The sequence below is a fragment of the Populus alba genome, chromosome 6, assembly GCF_005239225.2.
Source record: "Populus alba chromosome 6, ASM523922v2, whole genome shotgun sequence".
Classification (NCBI taxonomy): domain Eukaryota; kingdom Viridiplantae; phylum Streptophyta; class Magnoliopsida; order Malpighiales; family Salicaceae; genus Populus; species Populus alba.
In genome coordinates, this window is record NC_133289.1 from 750,256 (window position 1) to 775,560 (window position 25,305).

The following is a 25,305-nucleotide window of genomic DNA, read 5'->3' on the forward strand; positions in this document are numbered from 1 at the left end:
ATATATATAGTTGTTTAATAAATTTTGTTTTGTTTTGAAGGACAATTAAGTTATTTAAGTACTGTAAAGAATAAAATAACCAATTTATTTCTGATCTATTTAATAATGATTAATTAATGTATCATAAAAAAACTATATTACCTTAAAAAAATTATTTGATTTTATCACAAAATAATCATTACACCATCATTGCTATATTGAATATATATATAAACCATGCCTTTTAGTGTTCCTTACTAGATTTAATACCTGCGCTTCACAGCAGGTAATCTTTGGAGACGTGGAAATTCATAAGAGTAAAAGTGATTTTTGCTAGATATGACCTCCTCTAGGGTCTGAGTAATTGGATTGAGTCAACTCAAGTCAGTTTTTTATTGTTCACAACAAAGCTTTTTTCAAGTTTATTTCATAAATCAGTCATGAATTTAAACAACTCCAAAAATAATTAGGTTTTTAACCAACATTTAATGAATTTTAAGGATAAATTAACATGCGCACTATTTAAAGCTGATTTTTTTTTTTTATATATAAATTTATATATAAAGCAATATATGTATACCATTAAGTAAATGGTGACCGAATAAAAAGAAAGATTATAAAAAGTAACTAAGAAAGAGGAGAAAAAACAAAAGACCAAACTAATTAGTCCTGTTAAAGATACATTAAAAAGATGAGATCTGTGTAACTAAAATCTTTAACCAAAAAGTCAGATGCTGAAAGGTAGAAATGACTTAAATTAGGTGGCAACTGGGGTGGGTATGATCAACTTTGCTTCTTCAATAGTACTGTATATCGCACGCCATTTTGTTCCAAAGCATTCAAATTAAGCACTATTCTTCTCCTTCATCTCTCGCTCGGTTTTCGTCTAAGCTTATTGCCCTTTTATGCTTCCGTCTCTGCTTGTTCAGCTGCTTTAATGGTAACTTTGCACTTAGCCTTCTCCAACTCTGTATTGGCAAGAGCTGCCTCTCCTGCGAGCTTGGCTACCTTAAATTTATGAACCTCGTCAATCTTCTATAGATTGAGTTCAGTATATAGAGCCTGGATCAAGAACATTCAGCATCCAAATATTTGAACCAATTTAAAAAACATGTTTTTGTTAATGGTTCATTAAGTTATGGTGTCTCATATCATTTTCATTATAATCTATCAATTAAGTTCCTTCCTGACATTCAACAGCCAACTGAGTCCATGTTCACATGCAGGCTTGAGTTCAATGACAACTAATTTCTTTCAAATTTTTGGTGCAATTGATGATGAAATAAAATACTTTTTTGAAGATTTCAGGCAAACAATGACCAAGGAGTTTGAAATAATAAATATTGGTCTAATGTCCTACTATTTAGAGATTGACATCAAATAAAAAAAATATAAAATCTTTGTGAATCAAGAGAAGTTTTCAAGGGAGGTTATCAAGAAATTCAAGATGAAGAATTGTGCAAAAGTGAATACTTTAGCTGAGTGTGGAATATAGATGTTAAAGAATAATGAAGGGGAGACACTAAAGTCTACAAATTTAAAAGCCTAGTTGGGAGTTTGAGATATTTAACATGTACTCCATCCAAATATTTTTTTTGTAGTGAGACTTATAAGTAGGTTTATAGAGACACTTATTATGATACACTTCAAAGTTTTGAAGCAAACTCTTCGGTATATCAAAGGTATTGTTAATTTTAGCTTATTCCATGGTTATTCTAATAGCTTTAAACTTGTGGGTTATATTGATAGTGATTCAACTGGAGATATGGATGATAGAAAGAACACTACAAGTTTTGTTTTCTACAATGGGAGTTATAGCATTCACACAAAGTTTAAAGAAGCAATCTGTAGTCACTTTGTCAACATGTGAAGCTGGAGATATAGCTACTATATCATGTGTTTGTCATTCTATATGACTAAGGAGATTATTGAAGGAATTGGAATATCACAAAAGAAACCTATTGAAATTTATGTGGACAACTCATCAGGCATTACATCAGTAAGGAATCTAATATTTCATGATAGAAGGAAGCATATTGATATAAGATTTCATTATCTAAAATATTGCATTGCAAATAAAGAAGTTAAAGTCAAGTATGTGAAGACTTAAGACCAAATCACGAATATTTTCACAATGCTACTCGAATATGATATGTTTTCCAAAATAAGAGACATATTGGGAATTATAACAAAATCAAATTTAAAAGGAGATGTTGAAAGTAAACTAGATTTTAGTTTTTCTAAAGAATAGAGGAGCCGATTGACTTGAATTAAATGAATTTGTCAAATGGTTAAGTCGGCATAATGCTTTTCTTATTCATATAAGTTTTTTCCATTGTAAATTTAATTTTTTTTATAATCGAGGACTTTATGCCTATATATGAGGTATTATTAATTAATATATAGAGAGTGAAATAAAAAAGAAAAACACTTCTTTTTAATATTGCATTGCTTAGTTGATCTTATACCACACTTTTTTTTATTTCCAACATAATACGCCCAAGTAGCTAACTTAAACAAAGAAACCTAACCAACATGTCAAAAGGAAGAATGGAAGCCGTTAAAGATCTAATAAACTGAAAAAAGAAAAAGAAAAAAGCAAACTCATCAATCTTTCATAAAAAATAACAAACCACAAAGACATAGATAAAACAAGACCAAAGAGAAAAATATTGGAGCAACGAAACAGAAATCATGAGGAAGCAAGCAAGAAAAGAAAAGAAAAAAAACTGAATAAGGAAAGCTGCAACACACACACACTAATCCGGCAGCCCCTCTCTAAATCAAGCAAGAAAAACTACAGCTACCAAACCTGAAAAAGTAAAGGACAAATGATGAACATCAAAGCTAGCATGAAGAAGAAGCAGAGTCATGTACTATCACAGCTTATAAAATGACAACACACTCATTGACAATAATACGACAGAGGTCTAGTTCTTGGAAAAAACAAAAACCTCGTGGCAAAACCATCATGGAAAATAAATTATTAATACCCTCAGTTAAAACTATAACTAAAAGAGCAAAGTTTTTTTTTACTGCAGTCTGTAGACTCTGTACTAAAAGCTGAAATGTTTTTTATTTTTTTTATTTTTAACTTTTTGCTTTTTTTTTCTTCATTTTTTTCTTTGTTTTTTTTAATGGATATTTTTTAATTTTTTTTTGTTAATGTTAAATTTTTTTGTATCTCAAACTTTTATAACACGCATTCCGGGTTTAACGGGTTAACCTAGATTTTTTTTTCTGGTTTTTCTTTTTTATTAAAATTTTTATTTAATTTATTTTGTTAAATTAATTATGGGTTAACCTGGTTTCATAGGTTAACCAAATTAATTATGGGTTAACCCGTCAATTTTTTTTTCTATACAGTTATCAAACTTTTATGACGCGAATCCCAGGTTTGACGGGTTAACTTGGTTTGAGGGTTAACCCAATTAATTCATTTTTTTTTTACTTTTTGCTTTTTTTTTCTTTGTTTTTTTTTAATGGATATTTTTTTAATTTTTTTTTGTTAATGTTAAATTTTTTTCTATCTCAAACTTTTATAACATGCATTCCAGGTTTAACACGTTAACTCAGATTTTTTTTCCTGGTTTTTCTTTTTAATTAATTTTTTCATTTCCACAATAAAACACTGATTCCTTAGGTGTTTTTTTTTTTTTTTTTTATGTTGTCTTAGTTTTTTTAGCTGGTTTTTTATGTTTTTTGGGATTTTTTTTGCTTCTTCCTTTGTTTTTTTTTTAACAAATATTTTTTGTTTAATTTAGTTTATTAATATTTAATTTTTTTATTTAGTGGTCAGACTTTCATAACACGTTTACCGGATTTAATGGGTTAACTTGGTTTGACAAGTTAAAATATAATTTTTTTTGCTTTTTATTCTTTTTAATTAATTTTTTTCATCTAGTTTAGTTTGTTAATGTTAAATTTCTTTATATTTAGTTATTAGACTTTCATGACACATATCCCGAGTTTCGCGGGTTAACCTGGTTTCACAGGTGAACCCAGTTAATTCCAGGTTGACCCGTCAATGTTTTTTTTTAATTAATTTCATAAATGTTTTTGTTTTACTTAGTTTGTTAATGTTAATTTTTTTTTATTTAGTTATCAGACTTTCATGACACATGTCACACCCGACATCGCGGCGGTCCTAAAAATAATTCTCTTGAATTAAGAAAAAAGAACAGATTTCTGGCATCCGATTCTTTTAAGGCAAAAATGTCTCGTTTGAGGAGTCGCCACCTAGTATTATGGTCACTAGGAACCCTAGCTGGTCAACAGAGATTCTATGGCTCGGGATTGGTTACGTAAAAGGGAAGATATTATCACCCCTTAAACGTTCTGCCTAAGGCAAACTGCATTGTTGGTTTTGTCTTAAATTGCTAAATATTTATTTTTGTATGCTGTGATGATTTGTTTATAATATTCCTGACTCTGGCGCCAATGAATATTCGAGCCCGAATAATTCCAACTCTGGTGTTGGTAAAAATTCGTAGCTACGATAAAAATTAGATCAATATATTTTTTTATTCCCTACTCTAGCGCCAGTAAATAAATAAATAAAAATAAATTTATTTTTACACATACTTTTTATTTATGCACACATTTTTTATTTTTCTAGCTAAACAAAAATAAAAAAAAACACAACGAATAAAAATAATATAAATTTAAACTGATATTTTTATTTCTGACTCTGGCGTCAGTGAATAAACCAATAAATTTACATTATTTTTATTCATGCGTACATATTTTTTATTTTTATGTTTTTTATTATTTTTTATTATTTTTATTTTTTTTTGGGTTGGGTCCAGCTCAGCCCACATGGGTGGGCTAGACCCAGCCCACTCCAGCCCGGTCACTGGCCCAAGCCAGTGACCCGGCTGGGCAAAAAAAAAAGAAAGAAAGCAGGAAATGAATTAAAATCTAAAGTGAACAGTAACCGGTGAATTAAAAATGAAAAGCGGGGAAAGAGAAGATTACTTACCTGGTAGCTGCACTTGAAGATGTGATGACAGTAATGGAGGGCCGGCCGGTTAATGTTACTTTCTCCTCCTGCGTTTGGTTTGTCCCTTTTTCTGGTCTTCTTTCTCTCTGCCTTCTTTTTATTTCTGGTTTCCTTCTCCTTCTGCCCCTCTCTATATCACTTCTCTCTCTGTCCTCTGCTTTTTCTTCTTCATCTTCCGTCCTCTGTCTCTGGTTCTACCACGTTCTCGGTGTCGTCTTCTTTGTTCTGCTGCCTCTGGTTCTAGAGGCCGGTTGCTGAAGACTGTGAAGACGATGGTCAACGCCGGTTCTCGTCTCTACACTTTCGTCCGATGGGTTGAGTTTACGTCTCCTTTGCTCCTGGTTTGAGATCACCTTCAGTTCTTAGATGAAGGGACAAAGACGATGGTGGGGTTGCTTGAAATGGAGGAAGCTGCTGGGGATGAAGGTCTTCCACTACTGCTCACAGTGCAGAAATCATTGCTGCTAATGTGAAATGGCGCAACTATGGAAGAACTGTTGTCGCTACACTCAATGGAATCAGCAACTGTTGGCCTTGCTCATGAGCTGTGAGGGAGATGCTTGGTGAAGTCTAATGAAGCTCGCGGTGCTAGTCTGGTCTCCAATGGCTTTTCGGTTCTGCCTTTTCTCCCCCGTTCATGGCCCCCTTTTTTCTTGTCTCCTCCGGCTTTATAGCCACAGCATTCCACCGTTACCAGGTAATCAATCGACTGTTATTGTAGGAGTAATGGTGGCGGTCGGCAGCTGAAGCGTTGAAGAAGATGAATAGTGCTGAGAAACGGCACCGTTTTTTGTGTTTTTCATTTTGGCCCTTGAAGTTTTAAAAGTTTTGTAATTAAGCCCCTGGTTTAAACTGTAATTGCCCCCCTGCATTTGCGCGAAAATTTCAATGTAGCCCTTGGATTTTAATTTTTCAATTTTGACCCCAAACTTTAATATTTCTTCAATTAAGTCCAAGCCAATTAAGTCCAAAAACTTATCAATTGTCCAATTAAACCCTTGATTGAATTAATTAAATTAATTTTCAAGCTTAATTAAGTCATAAAACTTATCAATTCTCCAATTAAACCCTTAATTGGATTAATTAAATTAATTCCAAGCTCAATTAAGTCTCAAAACTTATCAATTTTCCAATTAAACCCTTGATTGGATTAATTAAATCAATTTCCAAACTTAATTAAGTCTCACAGCTTATCAATCATGTTGCCCTTAACCCAAATTTTAATTAATTCTTCATTTATTTTATTTTTACTTGTTTTTTCATCATTTTTTTAGCATTTTTTCAGTAAATAAAATAATTAAAATAAAATGGTCAAAAATTGGGTTATGACAACACAGATCTTGGGTTTAACGGGGTAGCATGGTTTGACGAGTTAACCCAGATTTGTTTTTGTTTAGTTTAGTTTGTTAATGTTCACTTTTTTTTTATTTAGTTACCAGACATTCATGACACGGATCCCGGGTTTAACAGGTTAACTTGGTTTGATGAGTTAACCTGAAATTTTTTTTGCTCTTTTTTTTTTCTTTTTTAATTTTTTTTCGTTTAGTTTAGTTTGTTAATGTTAAATTTCTTTCTATTTAGTATTTTTTTTTTCTTCTTAGAGGTTTTTTTTTCTTTTTAATTAATTTTATTTAATTAATTTAGTTTATTAATATTAAATTTTTTTTTTCTAAGTAGTTTTCGGCTGATGCCTTTAGTTTTATTTTTGTTTGTTTGTTTGTTGTTTTCATGCCTTTGACTGTGGACTGCACAGTGCAGTCTACAGTGAAAAGACTGATGCCTTTGTTTTTTTTTTTTAATTAATTTTTTCTGTTTAATTTAAATTGTTAATGTTAAATTTTTTTCTATTTAGTTATCAAACTTTCATTACACGGATTCCGGATTTGACAGGTTAACCTGGTTTGACGAGTTAGCCTAGTTAATTATGGGTTAACCCATTAATTTGTATTTTTTTTTTAATTATCAAACTTTCATGATGCGAATTTAAGGTATGACGGGTTAACCTGGTTTGAAGGGTTAACCCGGTTTGAAGGGTTAACCCAATTAATTCATATTTTTTTTCTCATTAGTTTTTTTTCTTCCTGTTGGTTTTTTTTTTAACTAATCTATTTTATTATCTCACTTTTATGACACGACCTTGCAATTAGACCCACGTCTAATGCTATTGGATCTGATATTGTAGTCTAAGCACTTTTATGCTAAGGGTTAACCCAAGTTTAATGTTATTATTATTATTATAAACATTACTCTTGAATCTAGCGATGCAACCAAAATTGAGACTCTTGGGAATAACTTTACAAAAAACCCTAATACTTTTAAATCTTGACTATTTTTGAAATGCAAAACATAATTGACCCGCGGCATCACGCGGGGCATGTAACTAGTATCAACTAAACCAGATCACTTTTCCAGTCTAGCACTACAATATACTGCCAAAAATAAAGCACTGCCAACTTTCCATCCCTCTCCATACATGAAAATCCTTCATGTCACTTGGCTGTGTATTGCCATTGTTAGGTGTGTTGCCATTTAATGTGCCTAACATTGACTTTGACCATTCACCTTTGTTGAAAATAAGGTTGGAGTTGGTGGCACCATCATGCTATATATAGGCACCATCTTGAGAGCTAAATGAGAGAGAGCTGAGAGAAAGAAAGATGTGAGAAATATAGGAGAGAATGGGCTGCCAAGGGCAGCCAGCAGTAGCTGCCATTGCAGCACTAAGAAGAGAGAAATAGAGTGAGGTTGAGAGTTGCCAAAGAGGAGATGATTCCTCCTCCTCTATTGTTGTAAATCTTGTTCTCTCCCTATATAATCAAATGACTTCTCCCGTGGATGTAGGTGGTTTGCCGAACCACATTAAATATTGTGTCAGTGTGCTTGCCCTCCCGAGAGCAAATATCAGTACATCACCGGTCGGAATTCCCTACAATTGGTATCAGAGCATATGGTTTAAATGGTGTTTGATTTTTTGCTCAAAAATGAAAGTTGTCAAAATGGTGTTTTGACCATACCACCGTGTAGAGGAGGCCGATACGAAGCCACTGGTGAAAACGGCGTCAAAATCGGACGTCAGACATGGCTGCACTCTCCATCACTCTCCGGCAAGGTGTCTGCCCACGCGCCCCACGTGCCCCACGCGTCTTCTTCACCCGGATGAGTTGACCCGACCCGAATACCAGTTGACCCGACCCATGTGAACAATAGTCATGAACAGTGACGGTATCATGAACAGTACCATGCAAAGGATGACATGAGCATGACGCAAGGATGACATCAGCATACACAGTCAGCAAGACATTGACTAGTCACCAGACATGTCAGCATAGTGGGACCCCCTGCCACGTCATCAGACGCGAGCCGAGTCGAGTTGAGCCGAGCCGAGCCGAGCCGAGCCGAATTGGAGTTGAGCCGAGCCGCGAGCCGAGGGATAGGATCCAGTGTAGCTAATCCTACGTGCAACCGGATCTGAGATTGAATCTGAGCCGTTGATCAGGACAAAATTTTTTTGATCAAATCATAGCCGTCTGATGTGCGATTTGGACGATTCAAGACATGTTTCCAGCTAATTTGATCATTCCGGATGCAATGGTATGGTCCGATCGTTGAGATTCGAGACCAAAAATGGTGGTGGTGAATTATTAAAGAGAGATTGCCCGATCAGGAGGCATAAGGTCATCATGGTGGTTGATGGAGATGAAGAAGAAGAAGGTACACACATTTGCCCAATTATGTGTGCTGAACTATTAAGTGGGAAAATTTAATTGCCTTGATGGAAGGCAAAATTGGGACTCTCTAGACACCCGATCATGTGGACGATTTGAGGTGGAGAGTGGAAACTGATGAAGACCAATCTTGACGAATCTAAGCACTGGTAGTCTCGCCAGATGTTGAGAAATCAGGTATAAAACCGGGATATCCCAAATCACTTGTAAAGGAAAGCCGCAACAAAGCTAGCAAATGGTTGTATATACAAAAAGGCAGTACGGTGGATAGATACGTTCTAAGAAGTTCTGTCTAGGAGATTGGGTTTTAAGCGGGACTAGTGTGACCCCTCCAAATCTTTCCTGGGAACTTGCTTAGTTGAAGGATCATTCACACAATACTATTTTTGTATATGTAACAGTTTGTAATGAAACTGTTGAAGACTAGCACGATGACGACATAAAGGAACAGTTGGGTTCCATATGTTCAAGGATCTGATGAAGTGGTGATTTCTCCAAAGAAGTTAGATTCGGTGACTGTGATTTCTCGAAGGGAGAATTAATGAAGACCCTGATAATGGAAGACAAATACAACAAGGGGATAAACATTGACACCCTATTTTGACTTGGATAAATGTTGTGACAGGATGAGCTGCTGTCAAACATAAAAGCAAAGAATAGGGAGAAATCTGGAGAACCGGAATTGCACGAGAGCACACGGAGATTGTGCAGGAGTACCCGTAGGATCCAACAAGGTATTGTAATGAGACAATAGGTGCAAGGAGAAGAAGAGTTCCCAGATGAAGCTCAGAGCAGAGACTGTGAGAAAAAAGTTGTACAACAAGAAGTCTCTTGTGCTCTTGATAAAGGCAACAAGTGAGGACCTTTCCAATGCATGCAAGGATGGAAAGATGAGCTGTTGCAGAAGCACCGAATTAAGGGGGTGCGAACGCCTATGATGAAAGGCGAAGACACCAAAGAGAGTTGGTGTGGGTGGAGCTATCAAGCAAAAATGGATAGAAGCTCCAAACATAGAAAATGAGATGGAAAACTGTGAAGAGTGCACCACAACTTTCTCTTTCTATGTGATTAGTGGTAGTGATCTCTCCCAAGTCCACATGGTGGTAGAGAATCTTGAAGCCACTAGAGACATCCCCTATGAAGGAGGATGTGGCCGTCTCATGATGACGAGTATAGACACCTCAGATGGTAGGTGTATGGGCTAAGATTAGAGACACCTCAGATGAAAGGTGTGAGGACCATGATATGAGTCCATGTTCAGACCGTCTCATGACGACAGGCGAAGACACCTTAGACAGAAGGTGTGAGGACCATGATATGAGTCCAAGATCAGGTTGTCTTATGATGATAGGCGGAGACACCTCAGACAAAAGGTGTGAGGACCTTGATATGAGTCCATGTTCAGACCGTCTCATGACGACAGGCGAAGACACCTTAGACAAAAGGTGTGAGGACCATGATATGAGTCCAAGATCAGGTTGTCTCATGATGACAGGCGGAGACACCTCAGATGAAAGGTGTGAGGACCTTGATATGAGTCCATGTTCAGGCCGTCTCATGATGAGCAAAAACACCTCGGATGTATGGTGTGAGGGCCATAATGTGAGCCCATTGCAGACCGCCGTATAACAACGGGCGGAGACACCTCAGAGAAAGGTGTGGGCCACGATGTGAGCCCAGATTCAAACCGCCGCATGACGACGAGCGGAAACACCTCAGAAGAAGGTGTGTGGCCATGATAGGAGCCCCAGATTTAGACCGCCACATGACGACGAGCGGAGACACCTCAGAAGAAGGTGTGTGGGCCATGATAGGAGCCCCAGATTTAGACCGCCGCTTGACAACGATCGGAGACACCTCAGAAGAAGGTGTGTGGGCCATGATAGGAGCCCCAGATCAGAACGCCCTCGAGCTGATGTGATGGCTAGATATGAGTGGACAAGTGTATAGCCAATGAAGTGGCTATGATGAGTATGAAGACAAATGCAGGATTGACTTTCATGGATATTGCCCCCATGCTAAAGATTAATGAGCTAGAAGACATTTGCCTTGAACAATAAATAGGTGACTTGTGGAGCATTAAGACGCGACTGCTATGAATGAGCAGAGGGCATGCGCAGGTTCCGGGAACAAGTTGACTCTTGTCAAGGTGGTGAGCTCGGAGATGGCATTGTAATACTCAGAGTATGAAGATTGATATGGATCAACCTGTAATGGGCTGCCCCCATAAGTAAAGGTGGATAGCTACCCGAACTCTTGAGATTAAGAGTGAGAGACTCATGGAGAAGTAAGGCGTGGTTCCTAAGGTGGAACAGAGGGCAGACGCAACTCCTGGATGAGTAGACTCTTGGAAGAGTGGTGAGCTCGTGATCACATTAAAATGCTCAATGACTGTCGCACTTGGGAATATCAGTTTGAGGGGGTGTTGTAAGCCTTGATGTGAGGCTTGATAAATCATTCCGGGCCAAGCATGGTTGATATGCTTGAAGGGGAATGTTGTTCCAGAGACAAGCGTTAAACACTCTTCAGATGAGATGTGACAAACCATCTGGTTGAAGTGATCCTTTGGAGTGAGCAAAGGGGTGCTTGGTTGACTCTGGTGATTGAAAGGTTTGGCGAGTACTTGTAAACTTAGCCGCAGATGCTCTCGGAATGGTAAGCTTGGAAGAGTTACAGGATGCAAGATTGTGCTGAAGAAGCAAGAGGACAATTGCCCATATAAATGTCAAAGGGGGTGATTGTTAGGTGTGTTGCCATTTAAGGTGCCTAACATTGACTTTGACCATCCACCTTTGTTGAAAATAAGGTTGGAGTTGGTGGCACCATCATGCTATATATAGGCACCATCTTGAGAGCTAAATGAGAGAGAGTTGAGAGAAAGAAAGATGTGAGAAATATAGGAGAGAGTGGGCTGCCAAGGGCAGCCAGCAGTAGCTGCCATTGCAGCACTGAGAAGAGAGAAATAGAGTGAGGTTGAGAGTTGCCAAAGAGGAGATGATTCCTCCTCCTCTATTGTTGTAAATCTTGTTCTCTCCCTATATAATCAAATGACTTCTCCCGTGGATGTAGGCGGTTTGCTGAACCACGTTAAATATTGTGTCAGTGTGCTTGCCCTCCCGAGAACAAATATCAGTACATCACCGGTCGGAATTCCCTACAGCCATTATCATCTTGAAACACTTTCACCATCAAGGTTCATCACCACCATGGTGGTTTTGTCGATGTAGACCCAACAACTACACCCTCATCACACGTTAATTAATCATTATCATGTATCCCATGGAAAAAATATAGTTTGAAAACCTGACCGGTCCTCGACGGTCCATCCGCGACCTGATGTTAATTGATACAGTCATAAAATAAAAAGAAAGGATAAAAATCAGTTTTGTTTGTAGGTTTGGGCAACAACTCGCTAGAAGTCATGAGAAATTGAAATACTGTGTAAATACACAGTAAAAGCTATCACATGTTTCATTGTTTTTAAGAGCACAATTAGCTTCGTCTTTTTTTTTTTTTTTTTTTTTAAATTTTAATTTAATTTAATATAAATATATATCCATCCTCTCCTGTCAAGCAACAACGTTATCTAAAATTTATAGCTGAGGTAAGAAGGTAACCAAAAGAGTCTAAACCAAAAGAGTGACAGGAAAAGCAACTTGGTAGCCCTTAATTAAAATGCTTTTATTTTCTGCTTTTACTTTTGGGATGACCCCATATGCCATGAAGCTTTCTTCTTTATTCACAAGATAAAGAAATAGAAAGAGGAATAACGTTACACTCCAAGCTTGCTCATCTCCAGTAATTCTTTTGATTACCTCCGCTATGAATTTTAGATGACGTTGTTGCTTGACAGAACAGGAAGGGATTTGTGCTCATGAGAATCATAAACTGAAAGCCTTATATTCCATTTCTCATTTTAATTCTTAATGATGATTCTTATATACAGAGTAGTTAAAAAGTATCTTAACGTTTTAGCTTGTGCAGAGAGCAAAGTGTTTTATTCTTTCCTGAGAATAACCTTTGATTTCATGATAAAAAGCAAAGCGCAGTGACCAATTACCATTCAAGTTGGTAGCGCAACAATAATTAGCTTGTGCAGAGAGCGAGCGGTTTGTGGCACGAGGGACTAGATACACAAAATCCCACCTCAAGTACTGCTCTTTGCATTCAGATACATTTTGGCTGTAAATTAAGGTATGCGTTGCATGCGTCTCCCTTTCGTTTCTTCATTTCTCTCCAAGTCTCTGAGCTTAAATTTGAAAGTTGTTTTCTTCCTTGTGCAGTATTATATTTGAAAGTCCATTGATGGTAGAAATTAATTGGTCTTGCATGTGCTAGGGAATGTAATATAAAATTATTCTTAAGCATCATCCACCTAATTTATGAAATAATTCCTTGTAATGTCTCATGAACTGTTTTACATATAGTACTTTAAACTAAAGCATGATTTGGATTATGCAGAACAATTCTTAGTCCTTTCTCTCTCAATATATTATGCAGAACAATTCTTAGACATTTCTCACTCAAATGAATTCTTAGTCCTTTCTCTCTCAATATATATATATTTCGATTATGCACGTGATTATTAGCTGGTATTTTGTTTAATTGATTAGTATATATATCTTTAAGTAAACTTCATGTCTGGCTTATAATGAAGGGGAGCAAACATGGATGTGTATAGTTTACCTGGACGTGTTGTCGCATTGTGGAACGACTGGCAGCTTCGCTCAATGATTTTGCTAAGTCTCTGGCTGCAAATTTTCCTCACCATCACAGGCAGTCGACGAAAGTATACAGCTGGAATCTGGCTTGGGACGATGGTTTGGCTAGCATATACGTCAGCTGACCCGTTGGCAACTCTTTCATTAGGTACAATTACTCGTAATCAAGGGGGATCGAATTGTACCACTACAAATGAAAGCATCACCCCGGCATTTTGGTCATCGATGCTCCTTGTCCACCTTGGTGGCCCTTACACCTTTACTGCCTATGCAGTAGAGGACAACGAACTGTGGTCGAGGCACGTCCTTCAGCTATTAACGCAACTTTCGATGTCCTTTTATGCATCATTGAGGTCATGGTGGAGCAAGGATCCTCTCAGATATTTAGCCATTCCTATCTTTATTGCCGGAATCATGAAATATGGGGAGAGGGTTTTGGTTCTTTGGTTAGCAAGCTCCAACAAGTTTAGAGAGTCCGCAAACGAAGAAAGGAAGCTTCTACGAGAGCAATTAGATAACAAAATTCCACGCGATGACTTCGATAACATGGATGCAACAAGGTGCGATGAAGTTTTGGAATTTGATCGCATAAGACCAGAGGCAAAACATCTCCATGAAGCTCATTTCTTATTCCGAACTTTGAAGTTACTATATGGAGATTACCTTGTTACATATCCAACTCATATGAGCAGCTATAATATCTTGAAGAGGAAGTCTGCTGCCAAAGCATTCGAGTTGATAGGAGTGGAGTTGGGTTTCATGTTTGATGTCCTTTTCACCAAGGCGATGACTGGGGTTGGCTTGCGGCCTCGCCTCTTTCTCCGCTCCATCAACTTTCTACTCTCTGCCTCTGCACTACTTGCATTCTGGATAATGGCCAGAAACTCCAAAGCCTATTCCGAAATTGATATCACTATATCATACTTGTTGCTAGGAGGAGCTATTGTTCTTGATATTTACTCAGTCATTTGGATGCTTCTCTCTGATTGGACTATGCTTTGGCTTAGCAAGAAAAGGGAGCCATTGGCGAATTCTATTTGTCAATTTATTTATTCTTCTCGGTGGCTGTCGTCTCTTATTCATAAAAAAAGGTGGAAAGAATCTATGAACCAACATGCCATACATAAGCATAATGAGCAAATTAGTGTACCAATGGGAAATCTTATCAGCAAGGGTCACAACTTTCGGAGATGGAAAGAGGATGTGGATGGTTATTTAAAGGAATTGATCTTCAAACGTCTCTTAGATATGCGTTCAAGATACAGTTGCCAAGATGATCAAAGGATCATGATATTGGCAGAGAGAGGTGATCATGCACTCAGAAGTAACGAATGCTCTGAAAAATTTGGTTGGTCTGTGGTTGATATAGACTTTCATGAAAGCTTCCTATTATGGCACATTGCCACTTGGTTTTGTCACGTAGGCCATACTGAATCTCCTCTTGTTAAAGTAAGCAGATCTTTAGCTAGTTACATGTTGTATCTTCGGAGTGATATGCCGTTTATGCTACCCAAAGAGATGGGTGAAGCAAAGTACATGTCAACCAGCGTAGAAGCCACTTTTCAAGTTGAAGAGGGACAAACCGAGGGGTCAGTGCTATCTGATGGTCGCAACCTCGCCAGTGCATTGGACTTGCTGGAGACAGAGGATGGGTGGTCAGATGAAAGAAAATGGGAAATGATATCTCAAGTGTGGGTGGAGATGCTAACTTTTGCTGCGATTCATTGTGGATGGAAAGAGCATGCAAAAGCACTTAGTCAAGGAGGAGAGCTGCTTACTTTTGTGGCCGTTCTTATGTCTCATCTTGGCATAAATGAGCAGTGTATCTACAAGTAAATAATTACTTGGTACTTTGCATATGTTATTATTCCTTCTTCTTCTTTTTTTCATTTGTTTATTTTGATAATAAGATTTTTACATGTTTGTGATTGATACGTTGTTATATGTACAAAGGGTTGAATTCTCGGTTTCTTAAATTATCATATTCATATATTATTTATATGACAACGCGTTAGTTCAAAGATATCCTTTCTCTTAAGCCAAAATCCATGTTCATATATTATTTACATGATAACACGTTAGTTCAAAGATATCCTTTGTCTTAAGATAAAATTAAAAAAACAGAAGAAGAAGAAGAAGAAGAAGAAATCGTCAATAAGCTCGAAGTTTTCCTAAACGTACTCATGAACTTTTATTTCTTGTAGCATTAGATGGAGCTTTTCTCCTTGATTTATGGGCAAGAGAAAAAGGGATAAAGTTTTACAAGCTTGTTGATTTCCTGTCCACATTTTACATGAATTATATATTTTCTTGAGATCGAGGATGGGAAGTCATTTGTGCTCATGATAAAGATTTAGCTTGTGACAATCGAAAGCAATTTATTCCAGTGGTCCTTTTATTTTGTAGTAATGATCGTGATGAGAGCAGGTGTCTATAATATCCTTTCATATTGATGATAAGAAGTAAAGTATTTGTACAAATTCATGTTCTTGCAGCATCTTTAATATACAAGAAGCACTCTTTTGTGGAACCGGGACTAAAAAATACACAAAATTCAAGTTGGTTGCACAAACTGTAATTAAATTAGCTCGCCGGAACACCTCTTTCCATAATCTTCAAGTACGTTTTAGCTGTGGAGGTATGAGTTACATGTGCCAGCCGCTAATTGCTTCATTTCTATAAGTCTCTCTACTTAAGTTCGGAAGTTTTTTTCTCTTCTTTTTTTTCTCTCTTGCTTATGATGTTATAATATATTTGAAAGTATGATACATTTAGTTGAAATATTTATAGTAGAAATAGCTGTTGCACTTGAACGTGTTAGAGAAGTTAGATTATAATATAAAACTATTCGTAAGCATGACTGAGCTTATAAAACAATTCTTTAGAATCTTACTTTACTTTGTAAGAGGATCAAGATTCTACGTCAATTCGATACTTTTCTCTTATTGTAAGATCTTTTCTTTTATACTTTATTATTGCTTTCATTTTATTGTTTAATTGAGATTTTACTTTATTCAACGTGATTCATGCTGTGAAAGATGTTGTGAATGAATAATTTGGTATGCTGTTCATGCATGAGCCTACTATGCTGTTTAATGTTGGCATGAATAATTTGGTATGCTGTTCATGCATGAGCCTACTATGCTGTTTAATGTTGGCATGAGCTGTAAAACATGTGTAATAGGAATAGAGATGGAAAGAATAGGAGATATTAAAGTTCCATCTCAGGATAGCATAATTATAGGATATAATTATAGGAACTGAAAATGTATAGCCTAAAATAAAAGATTTACTTTAGTAGTATAAACATGTAACAAGCCACCGTGTTAATCTCAATCATAAAATAAAGAGTAATTATTCTGACATGGTATCAGAGCATTCTACCCTTTTTTTGCTTCAAAAACCCTAATACTCGCCTTTGTTTTTCTTCTTTCTCTTTTTCCCTCCGCCTACCATGACTTCAGAAGCTGGTATAGAGCATTCTGATGTAACTCAACTAGAGTCCATGTTTATAGAATTCACCACAAAAATCACTGAGGCTCTTAGCAAAATCCAACACCGACCATGACTACTGAGCCTCCTACTTCTCCGATCAGCATCAAGTTGAACGGCAGCAACTATGCCCTCTGGTCCTAAGTTGTCGAGATGTACATCTCAGGCAAAGACAAATTGGGATATATCAATGGTGATCTTCCACAATCACCATCAACAAACCCTTTCTTTCACAAATGGCGTACAGATAATGCCATTGTCAAAGGATGGCTAATTAATTCGATGGATCCCTCGTTAATAGGGAATTTTATGCGGTTCCCCATTGCAAAGATGGTGTGGGACTCCATTGCTATTGCTTATTTTGATGGAAGTAATACATCTCAGGTTTATGACCTGAGACGTCGTGTGACACAACTCAAACAAGCTGGAGGGACTTTGGAACAATACTACAACGACCTTCAGGGGTTATGTCGTGAGATTGATTTTTGGCGATGGAGTGTGCAATTGATATTCACAAGTATAATATTATCATTCAAGAAGACTGGGTGTATGTTTTCTTGGATGGCTTTGACAACCAACTGGACAAAATCAGAGGAGATGTACTGCAACTTCGTCCATTCCCTACTGTTGAGCAAGCATATGCTTATGTTCGCCGTGAAGCAAGTCGCCAGACTGTTATGATCACTAACAACGAGAATATTCCTGGGGTTGTTCTCGCCACCAAGGGACTGCGACTTAGGCCAACCAACTCTATTTCTAATATACATCATGGGAAGCAGAAATCTTGAGCATCAACTGAAGGCTTAAAATGCACTCATTGTGGAAATCAAAAGCATACACGTGAAAATTGCTTCAAGTTGCATGGGTATCCAGATTGGTGGAATGATCTCCAAGCCAAAAAACACCATGACACAACTAATAAAGAAGTGGATCTTGGCACTGCAGCAGCGGTTAATACAGAACCTCACCTATCTTTTACACCACAGTTATAGCCTCACAATTCCTCATCCTCAGACCTAGGTAACCTTGGCTGTGTTTGTTTTAATTCACCATGTGATGCTGAATGTGGTACATGGCTACTGGACTCTAGCGCTACTGCTCAAGATTTCATTAAAACATCCTTACCAAGACGTACCAATATCGCCAATGCTAATGGTGTCATCTCCCCAGTCACTGGTGCAGGCACAATGATATTAGACATACATTGCAGCTGCCTAATACATTACTTGTTCCATCTCTGTCTCATAAGCTCCTCTCCGTAAGCCAAATATCCTCTTATCTTAATTGTCTTGTGCTTATGTATCCTACCTTCTGTCTTATTCAGGACATTCTCAGAGAGGGGGACTCTATTGCACATCATATGGGAAGAGCACATCATATGCAGCACTCGGTTGGAATAAAAGAGAAGGAGATTTGGCTTTGGCACTATCGTTTAGGACACCCGTCCTTCACTTATATGAAACACTTGTTCCTAGAGTTGTTCTCTCAAGTACAACATTTTGATTTTCAATGTGAAACCTGCACCTTAGCAAAAAGCCATAGGGTCACTTATCTTGCGCATTTGAATAAAAAGGATACTCCATTTTCTTTGATACATTCTGATGTGCGGGGTCCTTCTCCAATTCATACAATATCATGATTCAGATGGTTTGTGTTTTTTGTGGATGACTGCACCCGCATGACTTGGCTCTATCTGCTAAAACATAAAGATGAAGTATTAAGTGTGTTTAAATCATTTCATACTATGGTAAACACATAATTTTTTGCTAAGATTCAAGTGCTTCGTTCGGACAATGGTGGTGAATATATTAATCACCAATTTCGTGATTATTTCAATCTTCACGGCATTCTTCATGAAACCTCATGTCCTCAAACTCCTCAACAAAACGGTATTACTGAGCGAAAAATCAACATATTCTTGAAACTGCAGAGCTCTCCTCATCAGTGCTCATGCTCTCTCTCGGTATTGGGCTGATGCAGTTACTACTGCTGTGCATCTCCTAAACAGATTACCTTCTAAAGTGCTGACTTTCCAAACTCTATTACAAGTTCTTATAAAACATACTCCTCTGCCTTCAGTCTTAATACTTCCACCCCATGTGTTTGGGTGCGTGGCTTATGTCCATCTTCATAAGAACCAGCGAACTAAGCTGGATCCATGTGCTCGTCGATATTTTTTTCTGGGATATGTATTTCATCAGAAAGGCTATAGATGTTATGATCTTGCTTCGCATCGCATTTATATCTCTATGGATGTCACCTTCATGGAAACAAAAACATTTTTTCCACCCGATTCTCTTCTTTAGGGGGAGACGAAATAAGAAGAATCAAAATGGATGGAACTGAACTGGTCGGGCCTATCTGAAGCACATGTGGAACCAATACAGTTAGCTTATGCTTCTAATCAAGAAGCCAATCATGAAGGGGCAGTTCCAGAAGTTGCAGAAGATACAGTGTTAGAAGCTGTAGAAATTCCAGAAGTTGCAGAAGATATAGTGTTAGAAGCTGTAGAAATTCCAGAAGCTACAGAAGATGTAGTTCCAGAAGCTGTAGTTTCTCATCATCAAGACGACAATGCAGTTTCTTCCCCCTCTATAGTACCCGAACACCTAACTCCTGAGAATGATCCTGAGGTAAGTTCTTTGAACACCGATATCATAGAATCTTCTACTGGTTATAAACTACCTCACAAGCATAATCATGGGAAACCACAAAAGCGATACTCACTAGATATTGAAGAAAGGAGAACACGATACCCAATTGCCGATTATGTGTCCACACAGGGACTGCCGGATTCCCTCAAGAATTTTATGCATGACATCTCTACTAATCACGTCCCTACAGGAGTGGAGGAAGCCATGAAAAATCCGAAGTGGACCCAAGCAATCAGAGAAGAAATGGAAGCCTTAATGAAAAATAAGACATGGAACCTAGTAGCATTATCGAGAGGAAAGAAGATAGTGGGGTGTAAGTGGGTGTTTTTTGTGAAATATAAAGCAGACGGATCCGTGGAAAGATATAAGGCAAGACTTGTGGCAAAAGGGTATACACAGGTATATGGTGTAGACTTGTGGCAAAAGGGTATACACAGGTATATGGTGTAGACTACCGAGAAACTCTCTCCAGTTGCTAAACTAAACACTATTAGGTATTGTTGTCTATCGCAGCAAATCTAGATTGGCCATTACTTCAGTTTGACGTGAAGAACGCCTTTCTTCATGGTGACCTTGAAGAGGAGGTGTATATGGACATTCCTCCTGGCTACTCAGTAACTATAGGAAAGAATAAAGTGTGTAAATTGCAGCGAACCTTGTACGGACTAAAACAATCGCCACGACCATGGTTTGGAAGATTTAGCTTGGCAATGAAGAAGTATGGCTTTACACATCAGATCATACTTTATTTCTCAAAAGACAGCAGGGCAAGGTAACAACTTTAATTATCTATGTCATTGATATAATTATTACAGGAGATGATAAAGAAGAAATATCGCTACTCCAAGGGCAATTGGCCAGCGAATTTGAGATGAAAAATCTAGGTGGGTTAAAGTATTTTCTGGAAATAGAAGTTGCAAGATCAAATCAAGGCATTTTTCTGTCCTAGAGAAAGTATATCCTAGACCTATTATCGGAAGTTGGATTGTTGGAGTGCAAACCAGTAGATACCCTGATTGTCCAAAATCACAAGCTTGGAATTTATCCGGACCAGAAATTAGTTGATAAGGGGAAATATCAACGATTAGTTGGCAAACTAATCTATTTATCGCATACTCGTCCAGATATTGCATATGCGGTAGGCGTGGTGAGTCAATTTACCACTTGAATAGCATAGCTTTGTTCTTTCCCAAAAGTGCCAAACCATCAGAGAATTCTCTTCACCATTAATAGGGATTGGATACTGGCCGTTATAAACACTAGGGTTTCGTCAGCATATTGCAAGTGAGTGAAATACTCTCCACATCCCAATTTTAGACATCTAAATAAACAAGCCACTGATGCATGCATGGTAAAACAAGACTGCTAATCCTTCTATAATAATGTTAAACAAAAATGGAGATAATGAATCGCCTTGATGAATTCCACGAGTGACTTGGAACTCTCGAGTAGGAGATCAATTAACAAGAACTGATAATTGTGGAGTAGAGAGACATTCTAGTACCTTGTGTTTGATGAAAGCCCTAAATGTAAAATAGTGACCGACAACATAGACAAGTTTTCCTAAACGTTCTTAACTTTTATTTCTTGTAGCATTAGATGAAGCTTCTCTCCTTTACTGAGGGGAAAAAAGGGAAAAAGTATTACAAGATTTCTTTTCTTGAGAGGATGGGAAGTAATATATGGTCATGATAAAGTTTTAGCTAATCGAAAGCAATTTATTCCATTGGTCCTTCTATTTTGTAGTAATGATTGTGATGAGAGCAAGTGTTTATTCTTTATCAAGAATATCCTTTGATATTGATGGTAAGTAAAGTATTTGTACCAATTCATATTGTTCCAGCATCATTCATATAAATGAAGCACGATTTTGTGGAACCAGGACTAAAAAATACACAAAATTCAAGTTGGCAGCACAACCAGTAAATTAGTACACCAGAACTGCTCTTTCCATAATATTCAGTTACGTTTTAGCTGCAGAGGTATGAGTTGCATGTTTCTGCCTTTCATTGCTTCATTTCTCTAAGTCTCTCTACGTAAGTTTGAAAGTTTTTTTGTTTCTTTTGCTTTTGATATTATACATATAGTTGAAATAAGATTTATAGTAGAAATAGGTGTTGCCATTCCACGTGTTAGAGAATATAGATTGTAATATAAAACTATTCGTAAACATCTCCGAGCTTATAAAACAATTGTTGAGATCTTATTCAACTTTGATTTTATGTATTAAACATTTTAAAGCTTGATTTCGATTATATATATGAATTCTAAGTCAATTCAATACTTCTCTCTTAATATATGATCTTTTCTTTAATGCTTTATAATTGCTTTCATTTGTTTATTGTTTACTTGGTATTACAATATTCAATGTGATTCATGTGAATTGCTAAGAAAGATGCTAAGAAAGATGCTATAAATGCATAATTCGGTATACTGTTCTTGCGTTATGTGATTACTACGTGTCTAGTATTCTGTTCAATCAATTAATGTCTCTTTAACTAAAGTTCATATCTGGCTTGTATTGAAGGAAAGCAAAGATGAATTGGTATAATTCTTATGAACATGTTATCGAATTGTGGAACGAATGGGAGCTTCGCGCAATGATTTTGCTAAGTCTCTCGCTGCAAATTTTCCTCATTGTCACTGGTCATCGACGAAAGTATACAGCCGGAATCTGGTTCGGGATGTTTGTTTGGCTAGCATATTTGTCAGCAGATTGGTTGGCAACAGTTACATTGGGTATTCTTGCTCGTAGCCAGGGGGGTTCAGAATCCAAAGGTACAACTTCAAATGCAACCTTCATCCCGGCATTTTGGGCACCGATGCTCCTTGTACACCTTGGTGGTCCTGACACTATAACTTCCTATTCAGTAGAGGACAACGAAATGTGGTCAAGGCACTTGCTACAACTATTAACCCAACTTGCGGTGGCCCTTTATGCATCGTTTAGGTCATGGTGGAGCAAGGATCCGCTCATATATGTTGTCATTCCCATCTTTGTTTCTGGAGTTATCAAATATGGAGAGAGGGTTTTGGTCCTCTGTTTAGCAAGCTCCGACCCGTTTAGGGACTCTGTAAACAAAGAAAGAGTGGCTCTACAAGGGCAAATAGAAAGGTCATTTCCAGACGAAAACTTTATTAGCATAATACCTGAGGCCAAATATCTCCATGAAGCTCACTTGCTGTTCCGAACTTTGAAGTTAGTATTTGCTGATTACACCGTTCCATTTCCTGTTCATAGGATCAGCTACGGTATCTTGCAGAGCAAGGATGCTGCTGGAGCATTCAAATTGATAGAAGTTGAGGTGGGGTTCATGTTTGATTTACTTTTTACCGAGGTGATGACAACCGTTTGTCCGAGACCACGCATCATTCTCCGCTTCATCTACTTTCTGTCCCCTGTTTCTGCATTAATAGCATTCTGATCAATGACCAGAAAGTCCCATACCTATTCCAACATTGATATTATTATATCATACTTATTGCTGTTTGGAGCTGTTGTTCTAGAGATTTACTCGGCCATTTTGATGTTTTTCTCTGATTGGGCTAAGCTTTGGCTTAGCAAGCAAAGGAAGCCATCGGCGGATTCTTTTTATCGAGGTATTTGTTCTTCACGGCTGCTATCGCTTTTTAGCAATAACGAAAGGTGGAAAGCATCTATGGCCCAAAATAGGCTAACAGATTATCCAAAGACATCAAGCAAACGCATCCCAAAACTCTTTAGCACTGGTAACATTCAGAACTGGGAGGCTGTTGTTGATGATTTAAAGGAATTGATCTTTAAACGTCTCTTAGATATGCGTTCAAGATGCAATTTCCCAGGTGCTAAAAATGTCATACTGGAAGAGAGTGGTGGGCATGCACTCAGAAGTAAGAGATGCGATGAAAAATTGCAACGGTATCTGCTACGAATAAACTTTCATAATAGCTTGCTAATATGGCACGTTGCTGTTAATAATTGTTTCAACCAGGATTCTTCGGATTCAATTCATCGTAACATGAGCAGATCTTTATCTCGTTACATGATGTATCTATGGAAGGACTTGCCGTTGATGCTACCTAAAGCGTTGGGTGAACCATTGTACAATCAATCCTTTCGCGTGCGGTATGATGCCGAGGAGCTCAGCAAATTATTGGAGTTGCAGCAGGAAAAGGAGGGTTGGTCAGTTGATGAGAAATGGGAATTGATAAGTGAAGTGTTGGTAGAGATGCTAACTTATGTTGCGAGTCAATGTAAATGGAAAGAGCATGCTCGAGCACTTAAAGGAGGAGGAGAGCTACTCACTTTGGTGGCCATTCTTATGGCTCATCTTGGTCTCCATGGGCAGTGTATCTATAACTAATTAACTAATGCTATTATATATACAAATTTATGAATGATTTTATGTAATAATATACAATGATAGCTTCATAACTTTCATATAACACTTCAATTTTACCAGACGTGATGCTTATGAAGTTTTAGTATATTGTTTGTTAAAGAAACAACGATTGAGCAGGATTCTGTTCAAAGGAATCAAAGCTCACAATATAATTATCTAAGCAAACCTTCGCAATCCTACAGAAATTTCTTTGGCTGTGATAAGGTGTTTGATGAAATTTCTGACTGAAACGGAGATGAAAAGGATATGAAAAAAGGATTGCTTGGTTTTTTTTCTCCACTGGTTATTTTATAAAGAGTAAATTATATATAATTCAGTACTTGTATTGTTGATGATATTATAGGTTATGAAAAACATCTTATTCCCTTGATTAAAGTTAACTGTTATTCTTTTCCCTAAATTTCTAAATTAAACCTTTTAATTTTTCCAATAGTATAGGTAAGATTGAAAACTTTGATTATCAATGAAGAACAATTTATGAAAAAATATCAATTTAATTGTGATGAAAAACCAACATAAAGACCAAGTTACATTATTTCATTCCAAATAATAATTTAAGCTTTAATTATTTCATTCCAAAATATTTTATTTTTTGTTTGCAATTTTATAAATATAAATGTGATGTAGTCATACTTGCAAAGATTTAGAGTTCTAAGAAGTTATATAAAGATTTATTACAAATTAGGTAGAGATTTGCTCCAAAAAAATTATGTGAATGATCTAACAAATATTTTTATATCAACTAGTGGGACATGACTAGAACCAAAAGTGAAGCTAATCATGTCAGACAAATATAGTAATTAAGATTAAGAGACTATAACTTTCAGATTCAGATTTTTGTAGGAGATTTCCAAAACCCAATTCCTGAAAAATTGCCTTTGGTGATTCATCCACTACATGGATATCCTGAAATTAGGCTTGGAAGATCCTATTTTGCCAATTTCTTTGATTTTCTCATATATTTTGTGTTATTTTGAATTTTATATTATTTTACTGTGTGTTTTAGGATTCTGATATTATTACGTAGTTTGGGTCAATTTTCTAGCCTATAAAAAAGCATTATAAGCCTTTTTAGAAGACATATATTATTAAAATTTATTTTTAGAATAATAAATTATGAATTTAAGATTTGAGCTTCTAGCCCTTTTCTCTCATCAAATGTGTTTCTTCGGTGATTGTTTTAATGTCTTTATACTTTCATGTGCAAAACAATATTTAAGAAAATTTTAAAAAATACTTCCTTAACTAAAAAGAAAATTGTTTTAAAAACTAGATTGCATTTTTATCTGTATATGTGAACATTTTCAACTCAAAATACAAAAAATTGTATTTCTTAAAGGGTTCTTCGTC

At 36.8% G+C, this 25,305-nt stretch overlaps 2 protein-coding genes across 2 annotated transcripts; both read left to right on the forward strand.

Moving 5' to 3' along the window:
* The first annotated feature begins 12,590 nt into the window (after nt 1-12,590).
* LOC118058468 (uncharacterized) lies at nt 12,591-15,357 on the forward strand. The gene is made up of 2 exons (XM_035071173.2): nt 12,591-12,900; nt 13,364-15,357. Exon 2 carries the CDS (start codon nt 13,374-13,376, stop codon nt 15,261-15,263), a length of 1,890 nt encoding a protein of 629 aa, XP_034927064.1. The 5' UTR covers nt 12,591-12,900; nt 13,364-13,373; the 3' UTR covers nt 15,264-15,357.
* Nucleotides 15,358-17,072: 1,715 nt separating this feature from the next.
* On the forward strand, nt 17,073-17,707 carry LOC140955738 (uncharacterized). The gene is made up of 2 exons (XM_073410197.1): nt 17,073-17,303; nt 17,417-17,707. Exons 1-2 carry the CDS (start codon nt 17,073-17,075, stop codon nt 17,705-17,707), a joined length of 522 nt encoding a protein of 173 aa, XP_073266298.1.
* Nucleotides 17,708-25,305: the final 7,598 nt, after the last annotated feature.

Bases quoted from the DNA above. Each gene is read 5' to 3' on its own strand.
- LOC118058468 (XM_035071173.2), top strand. From the start codon at position 13,374: ATGGATGTGTATAGTTTACCTGGACGTGTTGTCGCATTGTGGAACGAC.
- LOC140955738 (XM_073410197.1), top strand. From the start codon at position 17,073: ATGTACATCTCAGGCAAAGACAAATTGGGATATATCAATGGTGATCTT. The intron at 17,304-17,416 runs GTTTATGACCTG...TTGGCGATGGAG, and splicing joins ATGGAAGTAATACATCTCAG to TGTGCAATTGATATTCACAA.